The sequence below is a fragment of the Scheffersomyces xylosifermentans genome (assembly GCF_036884685.1).
Source record: "Scheffersomyces xylosifermentans strain CBS 12540 chromosome Unknown RJT20scaffold_3, whole genome shotgun sequence".
Taxonomy (NCBI): Eukaryota; Fungi; Ascomycota; class Pichiomycetes; order Serinales; family Debaryomycetaceae; genus Scheffersomyces; species Scheffersomyces xylosifermentans.
The window spans coordinates 440,753-463,561 of NW_027042941.1; the positions used below are offsets into that span (position 1 = coordinate 440,753).

Here is a 22,809-nt window from a genome sequence, read left to right on the forward strand (position 1 = left end):
ATATGCGGATTCGATAGGATATTATTTAGGAAGGATCTCATGAACTAATTAGTTTTGAGGGGCTTATCGAACTCTCTTAGGGATAACTCGGGTGAATGAGATTTTGTACTTACAGTAGGAAAGGCAACCTCCTTCTACCCACTCAAGTATCCAACCATGTAGACACAAGAATCAATGATACCAGTACACATCAATGAAAGAAGAGGGAATGAGAACATAGAAGCTGTAGCGGATGATAGCTGAGCCATGTACCATGATGATGTGATAAGAGCAATTTGACACAAGCGCTATCTTATACAACTTTTCGGTCCGCGCTAAATTGAGTCTTCGATTTGCACCCAAAACCCATTTTTCTGCTAATCCAATTGGCAAAAGCTCCCCACAGTGAAAACACTAGAGTCTACAATAAAATAAGTTCAAGGCTCTTATGAAAAAATATATCATTCGACTATTTTCTTCCTACGCTTACATTACTCTTCGCTGCACTACAGCGCCTTACCCCATATCCATGTAGTGACTAGCGATCCTCCCAATTGCATCAGCTTTGTCATTACCATCCACACACGACGCATAGAACAAAAAATGCACGTGCACTACAAAATCAAATCTTTCATTGCATCCTACCTCACAGCATTGGAACATTGGAACTACCATTTTAAGAACCCTGATAACACTCCTGTAGTATGTGATCTCACGTACTTTATTGTGTCTGTTGTTATGGCTATCATATAGCCGGTTAGGAGCAACTGTTTCATTTGAGGAGAAAAAATATTATGACATACGTTCTCTTTAAACGACAGACCAGGAGGTAGAGAATAGATTTATTTCTCTATTGATTGTACCAAGAGCAAGGGATACTGGAGTTGAACCCCAGTTCCATACTGACTTTGTCGACCATCCTGTAAATTGCCAACATAAGGTTCTGTTACACTGTCTCCGCCACAATAAAAGAGTCCTTATGTCCTTAGGGACTACCAGGAAAGTGTGATTGAGGCTGTCCATCAGGCGGTGTGAGAAGACAAGCTGTGGTTATGGCCACAGGAGGAGGCAAAAATGTGATTTTTGCTCATCTAATCGACCAATTGAAGCCTGCTACACCATCACGAGGGAACAAAACGCTTGTATTAGCACACAGCAGGGAGATGCCGACGTAGTAGTAGCCTCAGTTCCCGCGTTAAATAGCAAGGACCGGAAAGCAAGTTCAACAAGGAAGAGTTCAAGACTATTATTCTTGACGAATGCCACCATGCTGTAGCACGGACATGGTTGAGAGTTTTGCAATATTTTGGTGCTGATAAACCAGGTACGGAAATATACGTTCTCGGGTTTATAGCAACTTTAGAACGCGCCGACAACGTTCCATTACTGACCGTTTTTGACGAGATAGTTTACGAGCGCAGCACAGCGCAGATGATTGAGGAAGGGGACTTATCCCAAATGAAGTTCTCAACGATTGACATCGATGTAGACTTTGGTAAAGTAGAAGTGACAGAAGTTGATCCTCAAAATGGTGGACAACCAAAAACAATGGACTTGAAACAAGCAAACCTTGTTGTGTCTGTGGCGTATTTACAGATGAGAGAAGAGCGATTTTAAAGCTACCATCTTCTGTGTAGATATAGAGCATTGCAAAACATTGTGTGGAGTACTCCAGGAACAAGGTATACTTGCACAGTATATAACAGGAAAAACAGCAAAGATCGAAAGAGAGTCCATCCTTGATGATTTTAAAAATGGACGAATTGAGGTATTGTGCAATGTACTGGTTTTCACGGAGGGCACAGATATCCCAAACATAGACTCTTTATTCATTGCCCGACCAACGAAGTCGAGAGCACGTCTTGTACAGATGATAGGAAGGGGATTGCGGAAACATCATTCCAAGACGCTATGTCATGTCGTAGATTTTGCTCAGTCGTGGAAGACAGGAGTCAATTCAGTACCAACACTAGAAGGTACAATTGATGGGCTAGAAAAATTGAGTATCTATGGCAGTTCTTCCGAGGAAGCAGATACTAAGGCAAAGGAAATAAAAGAGAGCAGCCGTAGAATAGAAGAATTGCTAACATCGAAGTTCATTGATGGCATTGATGTTCATCAAGAAGCTGGTATAATTTCACCACTTTCGATGGAATCCTCGATATTGACAACATGGGTAAATTGATATCTAGAGATAATTTGCAGATTAATAAAGCTATAAGCGAGAGCAGCTTTAGATGGATTAGGCTCGAATATGACGAATGGGCAGTGCCAAATAGCAGATATGATTTCTTGCATATTAAGAGAAACAATGACAAAGGCAAGACGACTTTTGTGTTATCAATCAAAACATTTTCTTACGTGCGGTTTAAAGTCTACGTAAAGAAATTAACCGGTGAAATTATTAAAGAGGATAGTGATATAGAAGAAATCATTAGGGTGGCAGAAGAGACAGCAGCATCTAGAGACATGTATCGGTCACACAAACTTTATAAGCAAGGTAAGCAGCCAGATCTGGAAAAGGTGAAGATCACCGAAAGACAATATCTGTATTTATTTGACAAGCTTCAATTTAAAGCAAAAAAGTTCTATGGCGAGGAGACCTCAATCGTAAGGAAATTTGCAACGGAGTTGAAAAATTCAATACTATCAGAGCTTCGAATCTCATTTTTGCGTACGAGTATTCTGCTAACTCTCTTTACATTCGCTGGGAATTGAATAATCTTCTAGGTCCAGATTTAGCCACAGTTAAAGCAGCCACTAGATTGAAGAATGAGATATCAAAAGAAATAAAGGAAGAGCGATTTACTCAAGGTCTCCCAAGAAAGGTGCTTCTGATTTAAACAAAAGCGTCTCCTTCTCCATCAGGAATATCTGTTTCATTTACGCATAATCGTATATGGAATGGGATGGATGACACGTAATGTCTCGGCTCGAAAATTTCTACGGTGCTTATATTGGAATTGGAATTAGAATCCGTCGGTATTTTCGACTCATTGAGAAAGTCATCAATTTTTATTATGCCTTATATAGCAGTTCAAGTATATCAGTCTCACAGCATTTTGCTTCATGGAATTCTAGGTTACAATAGGATACAATCGGATACAATAGGAATACAATAAATACTTAACAAGACTCTTCCAGTAAAGGCTCGATTACTCCCAGTATAGACCCTGATTTATAGTCACCAGTATCCCCCACATATCTCTACTGGTACTCAGCGAATCCTAATCACCCAAGTTGCCAGTACAAAGTATACTCTTCATTTTCGATACCACTATATACTGTGTATTAGATGCAGGAAATGGTATCTTTAGTGTTAACGTAATCAATAAGCAGCATAGTAAGACTACAAGTAATGGATTTTTTTCTTTTAAATATATATTAATCACAGTAGTAACTGATACTTCAGGAATGTTAGTTATACCAGTGGTGATATACATCTTGTCACTCTTGACAGCGATTATCGCCGATCCAAATGTGGTGACTACCGATGAAGCTGAGACAATCATTAGTGAGTCTCGTCACACCAACAATTGGGCGGTTCTAGTGTCAACGTCTAGATTCTGGTTCAACTACAGACATATGGCCAACGTGCTCAGTTTATATAGAACAGTAAAGAGATTGGGTATACCAGATTCTCAGATCATTCTTATGTTATCTGACGATATCGCATGTAATGCCAGAAATGCATTCCCTGGAACAGTCTTCAATAATATGGACCAGGCTCTTGACTTGTATGGAGACTCCATTGAAGTGGACTACAGGGGATACGAAGTCACAGTGGAGAATTTTATCAGATTGTTGACAGACAGATGGGATCCTGACCACCCTAGATCAAAGAGACTCTTGACCGATGAAAATTCCAATATTTTCATTTACTTGACGGGTCACGGAGGAAATGAGTTCCTTAAATTCCAAGACGCTGAAGAAATAGGATCTTATGACATAGCTGATGCATTTGAGCAGATGCACGAAAAGAAGAGATATAACGAGATCTTTTTCATGATTGACACATGTCAAGCCAACACCATGTACGAGAGGTTTTATTCGCCTAACATTTTGGCAGTAGGTTCTTCTCGATTAGACGAATCTTCCTATTCACATCATTCCGACATGGATATTGGAGTCGCTGTCATTGACAGATTCACCTACTACACCTTGGACTTCCTTGAGAAGGTAGATAAAGATTCCAAGCAAACTATGGACAAGCTCTTTGATGTGTACACGTACCAGAACGTTCATTCGAACCCAGGTATCCGTACAGACTTATTTAAGAGAGATGTCAGCAAAGTTTTGATTACCGACTTTTTGGGTAATGTTCAGAATGTAGTGGTAGACGATGTTGAGAAGGATATCTTGTACAATGCCAACCATGATGAGAAGGGCGAAGTGTTGGCGCAAAATGAAAGCAAGCCAATTGTCAGCTACAGTACCATCCAGATAAGTTTTGATAGTGAAGACGATTCCCATGTTTTGACTGAGCTTTCACCTGAGTTCCAAAGGCTTGCTGGATTGTTGACCTTGTTGTTTGTGTTGGCGTTATGGCTCACAGCAAAGCAAGCATAGTGGTAAATATTTATAATGCAATCTATTGAATTTGTACAAGTATGAAAAGAGGTATGTAGAATGGAGAATGAGCATGGACCAGAAATCCAAAAGAGAAGACGATATTGGGGGATAACCATTTTTATTGGGATAGCATAATTTTATGAAGTTTAGTGTAGGTCCTATGCTATTTCATTTATCGTACTTTACATTTTGTATGCTGGAGTGTTACAGTGTTTTCATTTATTCTTCAATCTAGGGGCCAGAATTAATTCATACCCAAAACCCAACAAAGTTTCACCAACCCCCTTCAAGCAAATTAGTATTGAGAGCACCATGTTGTAGGTTTGAATTCTTTCTTGTGATGATATGAACTAATTCGAGCTGCAAGTTTGAATTAAATTTCAAACCACTGTCCCACTTTGTATTGAACTTGTGTAACGCTAGCTCACCACTAGAGACTTCTCTTGTGATGGTTAATTCTTTTTTTTATTTTTGGTATCTGCACCTCAATATCTATGGCCATGAGCTGCAATATCTTACCTTTTTAACTGTCACTTATCTCAACTTCTATCTAAAAATTCAATACTTGATCTTTTAATTGCCATTAACCGTGGCCTCATATAAAGTAACAAATATCATAAACGACTCCTCGTCTTCTTCTTTCTTCTCCTCCTCCACCACCACCACCACCTCCTCCTCCTCCTCCTCCATCTCCTTGACCACCCAACCATACAAAAAAAAGGCTGCAAACTTGTACCTTCCAATAAGCACATCCAACACATCCAAACCGCAGCACTCTCAACTTTGGGCCTAACAATACTCAGAAACGTAAACAATCCAAACGAGAAAATACGCGCTCATCTTTTTCTTCTTTCAGGAGACGCTTTGAGGAATAATAGTTTATTATAGGAAATTATATTTGCTGTAAGTGTTTAGTGTTTTACGTGATATAGTGATATAATAATATAATAATATAGTAGTATAGTATATATTTGTACTATAATATATATATTAGTTGACTTATAGAAGTGAGAGGTATTGTTAGAAAGGTTGCGAAGAGTTAAAGCGACGAATTGATAAAGTGACAAAGTGACGAAGCTGTGAGACATAAGACAAACACAAAATCTAGGTTCTCAGTCGTCTATCATATTGTATTCTTTTACAGTCCAGCTTCATTACACGAATTGAGTTTACATCAATTCGCAATCAGAAGTTCCATCGAAGCTGAAAATTGGATCGAGATTACCATTAAAGCCAATTACTTTACGTTATAACATCCCTCCAAAATGCTGCATCCTGTTGCTGCTGAAGAGCTCTTCCAAATAGTTGCTTCCAAAGAAAGCAGCGATTTGAAGAAACTCGAGTTGATCTCAAACCTAAAAACTCATATCAAGAAAGATGTCGTGAACTTGGACGAAGTACCCAAGTATATAGAAGCTTTATCCATAGCAGTCGATATTCCCGACTTGGGTATTCTGGCTAGCAGCTTTAGCGCCCTCTCTCACTTGATCAAAAGAGTAAGCATGCAAGACAAATCAGGCACCGTGTTAAAGTCACAAAGTTTTCTTGTTCTACCCATAATTATAAACAGATTGGGAGATTCCAAAACAAGTACTCTCAGTTCTGCTAGAAAGGCATTGGAAGCATACTGGTTTTCATCCCCAAAAGAAGTTGAAGATGCCATCCTAGAGATAGCCTTAAAACACAGAAATACAAAGATTATCGTAGAGTCTGTCAATTGGTTACATCATATTGTCAATAACATTAACCAACATTTTAAACTCGACAGATTTGTTCCCCAATTGATAAGCTTACTTTCTGCTCAACCTCACTCCAACCACAGCGAAGTTCAAACGTCAATTGAGACTTTATTATCTGACTACTACAATTTGAAGCATAACAAATTGTATAAATTTGACTTAGCACGAGAACTTGAACTCAAGAATGTACCAGCGACTGTAAGAGATACAATAATGAATAGTATCAGTGGGCTCCACCCTGACAACGCCCCTGTCAATAGTAAAGAGTCGAATTTTGTTGTCGCAGGAAGTACTCGAATCACCATAGCTGCTCATAGTGACAATAAAGAAAGAAAAATTGCTTCAATGAGAACCAAACACAGCACTCCAAACATTTCAAATCCCCGATCACAGGCCCCTCAGACCCATTTAATGAGATCAGCATCTCCACCCGTTATACCCGTTCGAGCCAGTCACGCTGAAAATGTGGAAATTGTAGAAACCCCTCATCCATTACATGGGAGCATACCAGAAGATGTTAAAGAAATTGTCAGCAAGTTCAACTACGAAATAGACGCTTCAATACCCAAAATTAATTTTGACAGTCCCGATAAATTGAATACTGCTTTTGAAGACTTATTAGCACCATTTAACGGCAAGGAAACTGAGTTTAACTGGGCTCTTAGAGAGAAGAACACACTTAAGATGAGATCTATTATTCGTGGTAATGCCGCTTCAGCATACAGAGAAGAATTATTGGCATGCCTTAAAGAAGCGAGTGATGGTATATGTAAGTCAGTGTCTTCGTTACGAACTACACTTTCCACGCATGGCTGTCAGCTAGTAAAGGAATGTGCAATCATCTTGCAATCAGACGTGGATACACTCATTGATATGTTCTTTCCTACCTTGATAAGGCTATGCTCTGCGACGAAACACATCGCTTCAACTAATGCAAACATGGCAGTCATCGCTATCTATGTTAACGCGTCTTTTAACTATAGAAACATGCAGAGAATAGTTACAGCTGCAAGCGAAAAAAATGTGCTGCCAAGATCATATAGTGGCCTCTGGTTGCAAATTATGGTCCTTAGGTTTTCAAACACTTCAGCATTCTTTTCGTCTCATGGGGCGGCTGCAGGTACTTGTGTTGATGCTTCAATGAAAGTTCTTACAAAGTTGTTGAAAGACCCAAATCCAACGGTTAGACAAGTCGCTAAAGACAGTTACTGGACGTTATGGAGAAAATTACCTAGCCAAACAGAATTATTGTTGAGCAAAATGGAGCCTAATATTGTCAAAATTATTGAAAGATCAAAACCAAAATATGCTAGTGATAGCCATCCCCAACCGATTGCCATAGCTAAGGTACGCCCGTCTTTGAAAGAATCAATAATGGAAAAGAACAAAGAGCTTAGGAATAAACAGAGGGAATTCAGTCGGGATTCAAGGCCGTCATCAAGAAGTTCCTCCGATTCTGTTATACGGATCCCTGCAATGTCAAGGCCTACTGAACCTTCAATTCGTAGTGCTGTTCCCAGGAGAACTTTGTCAAATTCCTCGGCATATCTCAGCAAGCATGAGCCAATAAGTACAATCTCCGCTCAGAGTGATAACATACGCTCCCAAAGCCTGGATGCAATCCAACCTGATATATCAGTGAATAAAGAGATTCTAGAAGTGCCGTCTCATATCACTCATATTCCACCCACAGTGGAATCCAAAGAAGTCGTATTTGACAAAAAGACAGATCCTATTCTTAAGTTTTTGTCATCAAACCAGACTGATCTAATTACTGAAGGGATAAATCTACTAAAGTATGCAATTATGGGAGAAGAAGACTTGTCCGTTGATATAAACGGTCTATTAAGGAAAATTTCTTTAAGGCAACCTAATCTTTTAAGCCCAATTATTGTATCAAATGACCATCTATTCAAGAGAAGTATTCAATTTTTTTCGACGGAGGATTTCCTTCGTGTGTGTTCCATTTTGCTTAATCCAATAGAAAGAAGAAATATTGAATTGATCATATCACTTTTGGAGGTCGACGACCTCTATGAAGCGGTTGTCCAACTATTGTCATATACAATCAGTACCTCCAACATTCTAGGTGATGATGAACTTACTATGCAAATAATAAGGTACAAGTCAACAATACTTCAATCAGTTGTTGATATACTTCGTCTCAGCCTTGAAAAGATTCCAATAAGGGATAGCTATTTTCTGAAGCTTACCTCTAACCTCTTAGAATTGGTTAGCATCTTGAAATCCACTGAAATATACCCTTCTTTCTCGAAATTATTGACATCCCTTTATTCAATTAATGCTACATTGTTCTTTTCGGAATTGGAAATTGTGGACAAGAGTACTCGCGAGGAAGTTGAGTTTATAGTAGGAATCGATCACACCTTAAGCTTAAAGGTTCAAACGACAATTCCCAATTCCGTTTTTGAATTAACTGAGGTGCAACATGAATCCGGCTATGATAAATTCTCTCCTGTTAAAGCTCCAAATGACTTTACAATGATTTGGCCCATTAAGAAGGACAACTCCGAGTATACTTTCCTTCCTGAAAAGGAACTTGGGCTTGAAGAAGTCCACTCCTCCGAACGTCCTCCTCCAATAAAAGCAGCTACAGTGTTAAACCCTCAAATTATAGAAGAACACGTTGTTGAGAACAATGCATCCGAACGCGAGGAAGATAGAATGGATGTCGATGAACATCTGATACTTACCATTAGAGAACTGAATGATTCGACTGAAGACAAAAATGAAGATGCATCGATGGAAAAACCTCTCGTACAAATACCAGAGGAAGAAGGAGGTGGGCCTTTACCGCATCTTAATACTGTGGATGTGAAGTTGACACCCCAATTGCAATCAGCCAACATTTTTCTTGACTCAACAACCAGCTCTAAAACAGACTTGTTTTCTAAGATCAATTCAGATCATTCAATTGAGTTAGCAAAAGATTTGGCCCAAGTGAAATTAACAGAAAACTTTTCTGTCGAGGAGAGAAGGGACCCACTTAAGGCATACATTGAAAAATCCGACCCTCTAAGAAGTATTTCGAACAGAAATAAACCAATTACTATTTACGAGGATTCTAGGGGATCGCCACAAAAAGTGAAGGAGTACCGCTACTCCGATTGGAATTGGTACAACTTTCAAATTGCAAAACTTAATTCAAATGAGAATGCCGAATTAGTGACTTCGTGCTCGATTGGAAATTTCAAGGCGCTTTGTGATGAAATTAAATCAGCAAGTATAGCTGATAGAACTCTAGCTTCAATCCTCTCTACATTAAAAAATATCGAAGGGCAAGGATTGGAATTTGCTGAATTCTACGAGGATCTGGGGAGATTCTTGATAGAGCAATCGCTCTGGTCATACTACAGAGATTGCGATGTGTTATCGCATTCAGCTAAGTTAAGGGGTTTGATTATTGTCAAACAGCTATTAATCAACCATACCAGGTTGAATCTTCTAATTTTGTGGAAGACAATGCTTCGTCTAAGCGACTCAAGTGAGCCTGATGTGGAGATGAAGCACGCGCTCAGCGATGTGGTGGACGAGGTCCTTTCTGGAATATACGGCACTGACGAACTACTTGGAGTCTTCCTTAATAATACAGATGTGGGTCTGGGTAAAGGGCTAGGTTGTCTGAAATTTATCTTGGACACACTTTCCAAGTCCTTGGAATCGAGCTCCGTTCCGCTTATGATCAATGAGGAACTAATAATTCATCTACACGAGGTGCTTCAAAATTTTACGAGCTATGGAGATCCCCAAATTCGAAGAGCTATAATACAGTGTTATGGCAAACTACTTAAAGCAACCAGGATCTCCAACTCTGTCGGAAATATGACTGATAACTCTACCGACAAAAATGTTATGGAGGGAATATTGCTGCGATTCACAGTTACTCAAAAGAAGCTAGTAGAGTACTACAGTCAAGAATAAGTACAGCTAAATCCGTATAGTAATGACGATGTATGATAATTCAGAATTGGATAGAAATAAGACATTGTAGAAATGAATAATATAGTACATAATCGTTTACCACTGGTAGACGAAGTGCACAATGCTGAAGAATATTCGTTAACGCTTGTCGTCTGAAGGTTGAGCCGACGATAACGGCGTCGGCATGAAAGAATCGTTGGGAGATTTTAAAGATTCATAGTTGTCTCGGTGAATGACTCTAGTTGTTCTTTGATTAGCAATTTCTTCTATTGTAAAATGTGGATTTTTCTGTTCCTTTAAAGAAATGGGTTTACCGATGCCTCCAGTCTTACTTTGTATTATCTGTCTCTTTTTCATCATCTTGGCGCTTATTTGTTGTTGACGCATGGAGGGATTTCCTTGAGGCGAGGAAAAGGCGAAATGATAAGGTGATTGTCCAGTCGCTGAGGGAGGTGGTATAGTATTCATTAGTGAGGGATTCATCACTTGATATGCACTGCCTGGATATGGGTGATCTTGCTCATTCATAATTACATATTGCTGATTGTAGGGCATTTGAATTAAAGTCTCGTAGGAACCTCCATAAGTAGCACTTGGAGGTTGTGGCCAATATTCTTGTTCATGATGTATATATGTTACAGGACCTTCGCCATTGGCATAGTATTGGTGACTGGCATAGTCATATGCACCTTCTGGAGTAGCCTGTGTTGGATTGGGATAAAATATCTGGGTAGGAGTACCTCGGGAGAAGCCACCTTGATATTTGGCCGATAAAGGTGGTGGGAGAAATGAGGGAAAGAAGTCTTCAGATGATGATTGAAGGCTGACAAATTTTGCTGACTTAGGTTGGAGTGAAGAAGCCGATATTGGCGGTAACGGCGTTTTCAAAGGTTGTGTTTGTTCTATTAAGTACTCATCATTATATGCCACTTGATTATAGGTGGCATTGTTCGCCATGGCCGTAGCTGGCGTCATGTTTGCTGAATATATGAAGATCGAAGGATCTAAAATTGCCTCGTAATTGTCATCCACGGCATTCGAGTAGCCACCAAGCTGAAAGTTGGGGTCTAAAGTTATATACTCTTCCTTTCCATCTTGGTCAAAATAGTCCAATGGGAAATCATCTTCATAATCGGAACCTTCCTTGTATTGAAGGGGAGTTTCTTGAGTTAAGAAGTCGTAATTTTCGTTGGCGCCGTCAACTTTTCCAATGTTTGTACTAGTGGAGTACTCGGGAGAAGACTTTTCATTATCATTAGTATCCAGTGGTTCGAGATTGTACACTTCTTCGTTGGCCTTTTTCTGGGTTTCCATGTGTTCTGCCAACTGGGTGAAAAGGTTAGATGATTCGTCGTACTGGAATGACTTTGCTGGTTCCCTCAGGGCTATTGTGGTTGGACTCTGGCCCAACTTTTCCTTTTTCAAATCTCTTTCCAAAGCGTCTGCCATGAGTTTATCATGAGGGACATTGAACCAGAAGAACACCTTCTGCTTTTTTTGTGTTCTCAAGCACGAGTTCTTGAAGAGAAACTCGAGAAACTCCGACCTGGGAGGTTCTAATATGGCATCTGTTCCACACTTCAAGTTGCGTAGATCGGAGAAGATTCCTTCTTCGAACTTCTTCCTATCTATAATCTTCCTTCCAAAATGCTCAAATTTATATACAATGCAACGAACTATGTCTGTACCAGTGACAAAGTAAAGGTTGTTCCAGAATACACAGCTAACGAAACCCTCTTCATTATTCAAATAGTAACGTCGAATGACCTGGTTTTCCTGCCAATTGGCCGGTGCTGTAGCGAGGAAGAACTTGAGATCTTCGATTAGTCGTAATGATTCTTTGATATCTTCCACCGGATCATCCTCAGTAGCAGGTATAGTGCTACTAACTATTGTTTCTTTGTTGATGATTTCATCTTGTGCAGTCTGTTCGATCTTGACTGCCATACTCGACATTCCTTTCATATAACTCAAGAATTGTTGACTGTCGATTAATAGAATTTCGTAGTAGTAGTGGTGAAATTGAAGATTTCAATAAATGTGGTTAATTTCTTTGGAGCCAAGGTATGTGGTAGCGAAACACCCTGAAGCCACCTCGGGTCAATTGTAAATTTCAGTGAAGCAGATGACTGATATTGCTCGGTTGTGAAGCCAGAAGACAAAGATCAGACAAAGTCTCTCAGTACAGGTGAACTGAAGCTCTAGTAATCAATGCTGGGTCAATCCTTCGATCGGACTAAGCGAGATCAAACAATAGGAGTAATTGTTATATATGGAAAAAGCAAATTACCACTAGCAGGGTTAAAGAGGAATCCTAATTGAAGAGAATGAATGCTGCCACACTGAACGATGGTAGTAAGAGGAACCAATAGTCACGTTTGAGGATTCACAATTGAAACTTGTTTGGATCGGGGACGCTTATATATAAATTGTTTTAGAAGTTGTAGGTAACAGTGGGAGGTGTTTCAGATTCCTGATGTAAAACATTCCACAAAACCGTGCATTCTCCCGCTAGATAATTGTATACTATTTGTGCATAATATCTGCTGGTGTGCATGCACACTAGTACACAACATTAAATGTTCCTGTTCCTAGTTATCCCATTCGGTGCCTACATAACGTTGAGCTAAAAACTTAAATGCGACCATTAGGACCGTTTTTGGGTCTAGACAACTACATATGATGTCTCCCTTCCGCATGGCTCTCCTTCCATGTACGAGGCCTCCTATTCAATGGTCTGGTGTTCGTAGTGGACTGATAGGACTACCTGGTCGTTACATTTCTACTTAAGGGGTTAAATATCTCCATAATGTGGGTGCAGTGTTGGTACATATTTTTTGTCGAGGTAATGTCAACAAATGGTCTAGACCAGGAGACGATCTGAGAAGTATGCAGGTACTTCCTAAAGAGGTGGGCTGGGTGTTTGTACAATCTCCTCATTTTGGTGGGGACTACCTATTTTGGTTCTCGTCAACTCTCGCGGTAAGGAGTTTTAGTTAACAAGAATCTCTGACTCGGTGTGTATACAGATAAAACCAGGAACCGATATTCATGTTACGAGTCCTGCATTAGGGACATTCATGAAACACGCAATAGTTTTTCGCAGCTCTTAGTCTTCAAGAGCTGATGGAAGTAAATTTTGCAACCCATTGGAACTTTAGGAAAAGTTGGCCTTTTCATCTTCAAAATAGATAAGATATTTGAGCAGCCGAATTTTGGTATTATAAGAGGTTTTAAGCATCACAAGAAGATGACTTCCTCATCCTGTTCCTTTTCTGAAATGCTCTAGAGTCATGCGTATGTGTAGCTTCCCTGTTCTTCTGATATGCGCCAGCATACTAAATTCAATATACTAGTGCATAACAGAAACCCCAAATTACTATTTAAGAAGACGTTGCCTCTAGTTCTCCTTATTTAATAAATGATCCTCCCACCATCTACCTTCGCCTATCTTAATTCAATTATGAATAGTAATTTTGTAACAAGTGTTCAGCTTCGTCCTGTGTTGACAAAGGAAAGGTTCCAGAATGAACATGTCCTGCTCCCATCGTTCAATAATCTAATAAGAAGTTTGAGTAATTCTTCCATTCCACCTGATATTTTGTTAGAAAGGAAGAACTATTCATATACATATTCAAGTCCGAATATTAACGACTTTAATGTGTTATCATCATCCCCAACGAGATCCTCCTCAGAGAATTTCGCAAATCTTGATACTCTTGCTCGCATCTCGACAATGACATCATACGCAGCAAATGAATCATTATCGCCTTTACTTGAAAATAATATTATCGAGACAATATCAAATTTAATGGAGCAGTCAATTAACCTAACCATGAAATTTCAAACTGTTCAAAAACTGATTGAGGACCTTAAAAACAATGAAAAGGAACTAGATGAATCTTCCTTCAATAACAAGCATGACAAATTCAAACACTTCATATTGCAGTTCCCTGATGACATTTCTGTTTTGTATAGAGGTTTATCTGATTTTGCATATGTTCTTGATGAGATCGCAATTTTGAAGTCTAACTACTTTGAGGATGAAAGCAATAAGAATGTAGAGCAAGAAACACAAGTTCCCTCCAATGATGAAACGAACGAAGACTTGATAACGGATATTGACCGTAATCAAGGAGAAATATTGAAAGCTTACCGCTCAACGGAAGAGAAGAAAGTACGCAGAAATACTTTACATTCTCATGGTAAGCCTGTAAAGAGAAACAAGGTGAAGAAACAAAGAATTACAAAAGTTAAGAAGCCTCATACCAATTCGCATTGTTCACAATGTCATGCAGGAAATACTCCAGAGTGGAGAAGGGGCCCCAACGGATCTAGAACCCTTTGTAATGCTTGTGGATTGTTCTACTCCAAGCTTGCCAAAAAATTTGGCAATGCCGACGGTACTTTGATATTTAATTTCAAGAAGACAATCGGTGATGTCAATGATAGGACTGTACCAACATTCAACGATAAAAGGCTTATTTTGCAAGAATTCGAGAAATCATCCCCCCAGCAAGACTAATATTCTAGCTTTAATAGTCCTTCATTGTATGATTCAAGTTTTAAATACACTAAATATATACACGATAAACTATTAAAATGCGTTTGTTGGCTGTTAAGGATTTACTCATAGTCACTCCAGTCTTTTTTAAAAGAGAACCAATCTCTTCCGTTCACAGGTACAGAACTCGACGTGTAGTTGTTAATTTCAGCAAGTGGACTAGACATCAATTTCCCGTTCATGAATCCATTGTGATCAGTAGTGGGTTGCTTGTCTATCTTGATCTTGGGAGTTACTGGAGTTGCCGAAGAATGAGAGCCCCTTCTGAAAGGAGGGATGTACTTACCATTTGCTGGGCTACCTGCTGAAGCCGACAATTCTGGCTCCTTATCAAAAACAGGGTTCGAGATGGGTCTCTTCTGAGACGCAAGAATAGCAGAGTTACGCCTTCCGACAATGGCTCCGTTAGGTGTTTCCCCTCCGTTTCCATTGCTGTGATTAAATACTATTCCATAATTTCTTATAGGATCAGCATTTCCCTCGGCAGGTCCCTTGAAGTTAGGCTTTTTGAAAAGAATATCATCTATAGTTGTCGGAGCCTCATCAGAGCCCAATTGGACATCTGGACTCGTACTTTCAAGTTCAAAGTCATCTTCCAAATGGAAGACTTCATCATATTCGTTATTCAAGGTCAAACGATCAATTTCTTCTGCTAAAGGCTCAATTACGGGCGATTTGGCATAATTAGGGGACCTCAAATATGGTGGAACATACTTGCCTGAAGCCGACGTGGCCGATGTACCCAAAGAATGCGGGTTTGAACCAGGATGTGGAAGCAAATGAAATCCATTGCTGAGTGAATTTGAAGCTCCATTTGTTGGAATGAAGCTTCTACGCAACTTCGAAGTTGAGTACAGTCTGGATTTGCGCCTCTGGTTGGAAGGAAGCTGACTGGTTGACAAATCACTATTCAGCATTGCGTTCTGATTGTGTGAATGCTCATATTCTAGGCGGATCCTATTCGACTTGTTACGAGGCTTTGTTGACTTCTTGTTATTATTGTTGATGTTATTATGGCTGTGGTGATGATGGTGTGTCTTTTTCCATGAACGTGGATTACGGTTGTTTTTCTTCCAGTCAGGGTTATGTTGGTTTCTAGTTTGGTGCTGTTGAGGTTTACTGCTCTGTATGTTACCAAACCTCTGCTCTCCATATTTATCCATGTAGTGATTAAAAACTGACTTTGGAGTAAAGAACTCTTCCCGATTGAACTTTCTATTAGAAGATCTGCCATTATTGTGAGATTGATTGTATGAAGCAACATTGAATGGCTTACGAGTGTTGCGAATAAAACGAACACCCGATCCACCAATTGGAATTGGCTTCAACTCAGTATTGATAGATAAAAGGGCGTCCGCGCGATGGTTGTGGGGAATTTGGCCGTCCTCTTGAAAACCAACTTTGAAGTGACTAGACTTGGAGTTGATTGATTCAGACTCGGTTGTCGATAATGAAGTAGAAATTTCCTTGTATGGAGAAATTTGTAAACTTTCACTTTCACCAACACTAGTTGTCATGGCACTCTTCTCTGGCGAAGCAGGTAAAGAATCGGATTCACCTTTTTTATAGAAATCGGTTTCCATTTCAAAGTCAAAATCATCTTCGACTTCTCCTTCTACCTCATCCTCGTCACAATCACTTCCCCAATATTCTTCATCAATAGTGAAGTATCTAAGTGAGTCTAATTCACCCTTCAAGCTACTTAAATCACGATTCGCAGGGTCAATGTTTAAACAAAACCTTAATACTGAGAACATATCACCACTCATAGAAGAAAAGAAATCGAAAAGGGCTTCACGATTGTTAACAAACTGAAGAAACCTCTTATCAGAGTAGTTGGCCACTTGAAAGGGGTTCTTGTGAAAGACTAACGTTAATAAGATGACACCTATAGACCAAAGATCAATTTTGGACGCATCATATCCTTCAAGTTCAGGATCAAAGAGTTCTGGTGCCATATATCTTTCAGATCCAATATCAAATTCGTCTTTGTTAGTTATGAACTTGGTGGTGGTGGCTAAACCCCAGTCACACAACTTGATGGACCAATCTTCAGCAATCAAGATGTTTTCTGGTTTCAAATCACGGTGATAGACGCCATGCGAATGGCAAAATTCAAGTGCTCCCAAGATTTGTTGGAAGACATCTTTAATGTCCTGGGACGTGGAAGGTCCTTTTCCATGGTGTATCGACTCATAAAGATCTCCTCTAGAGCAATACTCAAGAACCAAACAAGAGTCAAAATGATCATACAAAGCGGAAATATTAGGATGTCTTCCAAGGATCTCGTGTATCCTGATCTCTTTCTTAGCTTCTTCATATAGACTATTGAGGATAGAATTTCTTGTTGGTTTCGATGCAGAAACAGGATTTGGCGATCTGAGTTTTGCAGGGCTTGACGAAGGTCTGGAAGTCTTCTCTTCCTTGTCCTTCTTGAAATCCAAAGGATAGATAAACTTCACTGCAACCAATTTGTCATTGGCCTTGGTATCCTTAGCTACTGAAACGAGACCATAAGAGCCTTCGCTAATGTCGCTGACTTTTTTGTACCTATCTCGGAGCAAACCACCCTTATCATAGTGTTTGTACTGTTCCATCATTTTAAGGAACGGAACAATCTCTAGAGAATGGTTTTGCTGTATAGAGATCTTTCAGGAAATATTGAAAATGTTTTTGTATTATAATGAAAGGAAGTCTTAGTGAGTTGGAGTGCGATGTAGAATATCGTTGTCAGTAATACGATGTATATCTGGTGTCTGTTTAAATGTGGAGTAATACTTTGACCAAAAAAAAAAGGAATAAAAAAGAAGTATTAGTATGCAAAAGATCGTTATCAGGATTTAATAAATATGTTGACTTCGTTAGATGGACATAAAGGGAATGTTAGATTTGAAATTAAGTGGTAGGACGATTAAGATTAAAAATGCAAGATTTGGAGCACTTCGGAGTTTCTCGAAGTATCTCGTAATATGACTGTTTTTTGATTGAAATGATATGCAGATGCACTTCTGTTGTGGGCTGTTGTAGATTATTTCAGCAGAAGTTATATGAAGCTGGTTGTGCTTCGGCGGTTATGTAGTAGGACAGTTAGGGAATTGGCTTGAGAATCCTAGTTTGTTGTTGATGCAAAAGCAAGCAGACAGTTTCCTGGATCAAGACTAAAGAACTGGAGGGTGGAGATGGCCTCGTGGAGCTACGACAACGGCAAGAGTTCAGGTGTCTTTGTTATTCAAATATCGTCCGCGGACGGATCCGATGACTATTGCTGGTTAGGCAGAGGCAGATGGAAAGGTCAAGGGAAGGCAATAGCGGGCCTGATTATGACTACTTTCTTGGGACACTTCTAGCAGTGAGGACGACTATGACTTGCAGGTATGTGCGTGTTCTAAAAATCTCGGTGGGTAACTGTGTTCTGATTAGCTTCAACTGTCTGGAGTGGTGGGTGTTTCGGTGATCACTGCTAACCGTAGAATTTCTATGACTGAGGGAAAACCCAAACAGTAGGAAAAATGTCGTCGTAGTCACGAGACCGATGAGGGTTTTGATAGCGACAATGATCTATTGTCTTGTATGGATGTTGTATGTTTGTTCTGTTCTGTATTGTACAGTATGATATTTGGGTGGAGGATATCATGAAATGGTTACAGTTGGAGATAATGTCGCACGCGGCTGGTGTATGACGTAGGTGAAGGTAATAGGAGTCGGCGAATGTTGGAGACGTGGAATGAGTGATGGTGGTTGGTGGCCCTATATTTTTGGTTTTTATTAGGTTGTATGACGAAATGGACTTATTGTGGGTATTCATGGGGATATTCGTGTAATAAATAGGGAGAGCAATGTATGATATTCTTGGGATAGGTCTTTGGTGTTAAGCTCGAATGTTGGTGTACTATTTGTTTTACTATTGGTGTCCTGATGTAATTCAACAATACATAGAAGAGCTCTGGTATGATGAAGTCATATATTTAAGCAGATATTTAACCAGTATATCTAAAGGACGGAATATTTTGTTCCTTCTTTACTTTCAAATTATATAAACTATACAACGGGTATTTCTGAGATTTTTCCCTGTTTACTACGGTTATTTCTTCTTCAAGTGTTATATCTTGCCTTGCTTCTTCATGGTTCCAAACATTCTCTCAATTGCAAAATCAAAGAAAAAAGGTGGCATTTTTACTGTTTATTGAACAATATCCTACAACATATACACATAAAGAACTAAAATTCGAATTTTCCTATTTCGCCGTAAAACATATGTATGAGACCTCTACCAAACTATCAAATCTACCTTCATAAACTCTTTCTAATACCAACCTTCAAACTTTTACCAAATTCCTTCCTCTTGCCCACCACCATACCTCTGTCTTCAAAATACCTCACAATGAAGGATTGCAAAATCCAAACCCAACTAAAGGGAAGCACGTGACCCATATTTGCTGCGAGCCCTCACCAAAAAAGGTACGATTTGTGGCAAGCCTTCACTTTGACATCAGTGATCTGAGAGTGTTTCTTTGTTGTTAAACAGTTAATTGTCGCTAATTATAACGGCGCTTGTGTTTCAAAAGACATAATTGATTTGCAGTGCCTTGTTTATTAGTGGTAAAAAATGGACGAGACAATTCAAACATTTCTTGCCGTCACTGGCATAGATGATAAGGAAGTTGCAACGCATTTCTTGGAGTTGACCAACGGCGACTTGGAATATGCGGTGACATTATTCATGGAGTCGGACCACCACCACGCCACAGCGGGAGCGACCTCGACAAATGATGAAGAACTTGCCCAGCGCTTACAGAACGAAGCCTATTCAAACCAACAACAGGACGAGGTTCGAGCCGCAGACACAAATGTCCATAGACACGAGACTTTAGTGGACAGCTTTGGGGGACCTGGATTCGACTTCTTGTCACATATGCAGCAAAGAAGTAGACCAGCCGATATATTTGGGGCAGGAAGAGCTGGTCCCTTCAACCAACGATTTGACGAACTTGAAAACGATTACTATAATTCAAGAGCATCGGAGATTAGCGATGAAGACGACGATGAATATGTAGATGAAGAATATAATGACGCGACTAATGACGACGATGAAGATGACGACGATATAATGGAACTAGATGCGAATGGCGATGTGGTGGAAACAACAAGACCCATGTCAAGGAGAAGACGCTTGAGAGGTGCAAGAGAGGAGGAATTGACATCAACCCAGCGCAGGCTCGCCAACTTATTCCGGCCTCCATTCGAAATCATGTCGTTGGTCAATCTAGATGAGGCAAAGCAAAAAGGGAAAGAAGAGAACAAATGGATTTTAATCAATATTCAAGATCCATCTGAATTTAAGTCGCATATATTGAATAGAGATTTCTGGTCCAATGAAAAGGTGAAGGCCGTAGTAAAGGAAAGCTTTGTATTTTTGCAATTTCAGAGTGACTCGCCAAATGGAATCAATTATCTTAATTTCTATTCTACAGATGACTTCCCTCATATTGCCATTTTGGATCCTTTGACGGGCGAAAGAGTATTCAAATGGAAAGATGGCGAGGTTCCCAAAGTGGATGCCTGGATAGAAGACATAGATGAGTTTTTGGAGAAGTTTTCTTTATTGGCGGGCTCCAACAACCCCATGGTCAAACATGAAGTCAAGTTTGACCCAGAAGCATTAACCGAGGAGCAACAAATAGAATTTGCTTTAAAGCAGTCAATTCTTGAGAATGAGGGCAAGTCGGCTGAAGATGCCATTGATCTTGACGAAAGTGATTCAAAGGATGTCTCCGCAATAGAGGAAACGGAGGAGCAAGGTGAAGAACAAGAACAAGACATTGTAGATCCATTTGATAGAATTATAGCAACAAATCATGACGAACCTACAGCTCCACCATCAACAAGAGTTCAAATACGATTCCCCAACGGTAAGAGATTGGTACATAAATTCAAATTGGATGACACTGTCCTTGAGATCTTCCAATGGATTAAGTACATTCTCAGCCAGTCTCCTGACGAGTATGGACTCAGCAGTAACGATAGATTTAGCTTATCTGATACTTCGCAAAAGTCATTTAAGTTTATTGAATCTCTTGATACTACAATAGAGAAGGCCAATTTAAAGAATGCCAGTATTTTATTAGAAAAGGAATGATACCTCTTTTATAGAAACCAATGTACATCATTCAAAACCTATATATCTATAACCAGCTTGTTCTACGTGAAGCCGGAAACTGATCTAGTGGAGGTAAATCAGGAATGGTGAACATGGAGGCAGGATCCGAGCCCAAACCCAACAATTTCTTGTACTTGATTTTCAACTCTTGCTCTTCTTTCGTCAATTCTTCTATATCAGACATTTCGTCGCTGTCATCGCCGTCGTCGTAGTCGTCTTCATCATCCAGAATATCTTCATTGCTATCCTCGTTTCCGCTCTTTTCATCATCGGATATTCTAGAATTTTCAATTTCTATATCCGCCTCTTCGGTAAATACTTCTGGCTTAATAGCTTGGGGTTCATTTTTGTTCTTTATTTCATTTCTTAAAAGTTTCAAATCAGCTTCAATATCATCATCCACAAGACCTAGGCATGTGTTCAACTTTATACGTTTCAAAGGAGGTAAGTCTTCTCGGCTATTCTTGGAAACTGTTTCTTTTTCCTCTATAGTATCGCGTTGCAAGGTTAGACCTCTTTCTTGTTGACGTTCAAAACGTTTCAGCTTATTCAATATATTTGTCTTGATGCTGGTAAGTTCAATTTTGTTCTTTTGCAAGTATTGGTTATCCGTATTGGCATAATTGGAATCCCTGTTATTTGCAAAAATCAATTTGTAATCGTGGGTATTAGTTGTGTTGAGAATTGTGTGGTTATATCTATTGTTAGGTCCATCGTCGTATGAGCGCTTTAAGTCATTTGGTGTCACAACAGATCTATAGTAATTTTGAGCGCTCCTCTTATTCACTTCTTGCTCGTTTAAGTGATGGTATTCCTTATACAAGTTATTGAGTTCGTTGTATGTCTCTTGTACCAACTCTTGCTTATGACGCATCAAATTATAGTAGTACAGCTTCCAGATTATGGCCGCATTTCCTTTGGAATTGTTATATATCAAACGAGATTGATAGTCTTTTTCATTTATGATGGTTTGTAAGCTTCGCTTGTGAGGTTTAAAGAACTTGTCAAAGAGATATGGAAAAGGTAGCTTGGTATTTGAGCTGTCTTCTTTGGTTCCCTGCTCGAATTCCACGTCACCTAAAGTTTCGTCAAAATCCAACGGACTTTGCAAATTCTTAAAGATTTCCTTCAACTCTTCCTCGTACTCTTCAATAGACTTAAGAATGTCACCCTTGTTGTGGATGTAGCCGCTGTTAAGAAGTATCAAGTCTTCAGTGTTCGTTTTTATGTTGTTTATGGTTTCGATTTCGAAATTGAAGATCTTTAGCCAGTTTTTATCATTGGCAGTCGCCACCTTGATCAGATTTCCAATTTTCTCCAAGAGTTTGTCGATTCTGGACAATCTTGAACTGATGTAAGATTTGCTGAGAGACAGAAATTCGTCTGCCAATTCATTTTCAAGCTCTGTTAATTCGTCCACCGTCATGGTGGGAATTTTGGTTAGCGTAGAAACCTCAAATTCGGGCTTGTTTACCATCTCATTCTCTGGCGTAGTATCCATTTTGACCACTTTTCCTTACCAATTTGCCAACTTTTTGATCAACCTGGTCGATTCTTTTGGGCGTTAAATTCTTGTTGCGACAAATCCTGTGTTCACTCAGCAGCAAGAGAGAAAACGGGTTCTGTTCCAGTGTTTCTTTCTGTTTAATATTCTGTGTTAAACTGTTTACACACTGCTATCACCGCCAAACTAGATCCAAAATGCCGATATAACTGCTCTACCGCTCTTGTTCACAACTTCTGCTACAAAGAGTCCATATCACAAATAATGCAAAAGCCCTGTCCCATTTCTTTTCTGGAACTCAGTTTTCGGATTCTCATTTTTCTCAACCTCAGGATTCTTTGCCAACTTCCCA

General features: G+C 39.5%; 9 protein-coding genes across 9 annotated transcripts; 6 read left to right on the forward strand and 3 right to left on the reverse strand. All coding sequences in view use genetic code 12, as the record gives it.

Moving 5' to 3' along the window:
• Nucleotides 1-582: 582 nt before the first annotated feature.
• Nucleotides 583-1,596, forward strand: RJT20DRAFT_134057 (uncharacterized protein; the record flags this gene model as incomplete). Its single annotated transcript, XM_064918270.1, has 2 exons — nt 583-681; nt 1,183-1,596. 2 exons carry the CDS (start codon nt 583-585, stop codon nt 1,594-1,596), a joined length of 513 nt encoding a protein of 170 aa, XP_064774821.1.
• Nucleotides 1,597-1,738: 142 nt separating this feature from the next.
• RJT20DRAFT_34189 (uncharacterized protein) lies at nt 1,739-2,334 on the forward strand. The gene has a single exon (XM_064919746.1). The coding sequence runs from the start codon at nt 1,850-1,852 to the stop codon at nt 2,162-2,164; it is 315 nt and encodes a 104-aa protein (XP_064774822.1). The 5' UTR covers nt 1,739-1,849; the 3' UTR covers nt 2,165-2,334.
• A 1,037-nt stretch (nt 2,335-3,371) lies between these two features.
• Nucleotides 3,372-4,954, forward strand: GPI8 (GPI-anchor transamidase). The gene has a single exon (XM_064916834.1). The coding sequence runs from the start codon at nt 3,394-3,396 to the stop codon at nt 4,546-4,548; it is 1,155 nt and encodes a 384-aa protein (XP_064774823.1). The 5' UTR covers nt 3,372-3,393; the 3' UTR covers nt 4,549-4,954.
• A 459-nt stretch (nt 4,955-5,413) lies between these two features.
• Nucleotides 5,414-10,232, forward strand: RJT20DRAFT_116541 (uncharacterized protein; the record flags this gene model as incomplete). Its single annotated transcript, XM_064915835.1, has 3 exons — nt 5,414-6,579; nt 6,739-8,906; nt 9,231-10,232. Exons 1-3 carry the CDS (start codon nt 5,817-5,819, stop codon nt 10,230-10,232), a joined length of 3,933 nt encoding a protein of 1,310 aa, XP_064774824.1. The 5' UTR covers nt 5,414-5,816.
• A 69-nt stretch (nt 10,233-10,301) lies between these two features.
• CPH1 (homeodomain family transcription factor) lies at nt 10,302-12,424 on the reverse strand. Its single transcript, XM_064919747.1, has one exon. The coding sequence runs from the start codon at nt 12,195-12,197 to the stop codon at nt 10,371-10,373; it is 1,827 nt and encodes a 608-aa protein (XP_064774825.1). The 5' UTR covers nt 12,198-12,424; the 3' UTR covers nt 10,302-10,370.
• A 1,271-nt stretch (nt 12,425-13,695) lies between these two features.
• RJT20DRAFT_1340 (GATA-type transcription factor) lies at nt 13,696-14,757 on the forward strand (the record flags this gene model as incomplete). Its single annotated transcript, XM_064918267.1, has 1 exon — nt 13,696-14,757. The coding sequence occupies one exon, from the start codon at nt 13,696-13,698 to the stop codon at nt 14,755-14,757; it is 1,062 nt and encodes a 353-aa protein (XP_064774826.1).
• A 50-nt stretch (nt 14,758-14,807) lies between these two features.
• On the reverse strand, nt 14,808-17,758 carry KSP1 (putative serine/threonine protein kinase). Its single transcript, XM_064919748.1, has one exon. The coding sequence runs from the start codon at nt 17,394-17,396 to the stop codon at nt 14,859-14,861; it is 2,538 nt and encodes an 845-aa protein (XP_064774827.1). The 5' UTR covers nt 17,397-17,758; the 3' UTR covers nt 14,808-14,858.
• Nucleotides 17,759-19,307: 1,549 nt separating this feature from the next.
• On the forward strand, nt 19,308-20,932 carry RJT20DRAFT_116550 (uncharacterized protein; the record flags this gene model as incomplete). Its single annotated transcript, XM_064915836.1, has 1 exon — nt 19,308-20,932. The coding sequence occupies exon 1, from the start codon at nt 19,403-19,405 to the stop codon at nt 20,930-20,932; it is 1,530 nt and encodes a 509-aa protein (XP_064774828.1). The 5' UTR covers nt 19,308-19,402.
• Nucleotides 20,904-22,711, reverse strand: RJT20DRAFT_126807 (uncharacterized protein). Its single transcript, XM_064916835.1, has one exon. It carries the CDS (start codon nt 22,452-22,454, stop codon nt 20,979-20,981), a length of 1,476 nt encoding a protein of 491 aa, XP_064774829.1. The 5' UTR covers nt 22,455-22,711; the 3' UTR covers nt 20,904-20,978.
• Between the last annotated feature and the right edge of the window lie 98 nt (nt 22,712-22,809).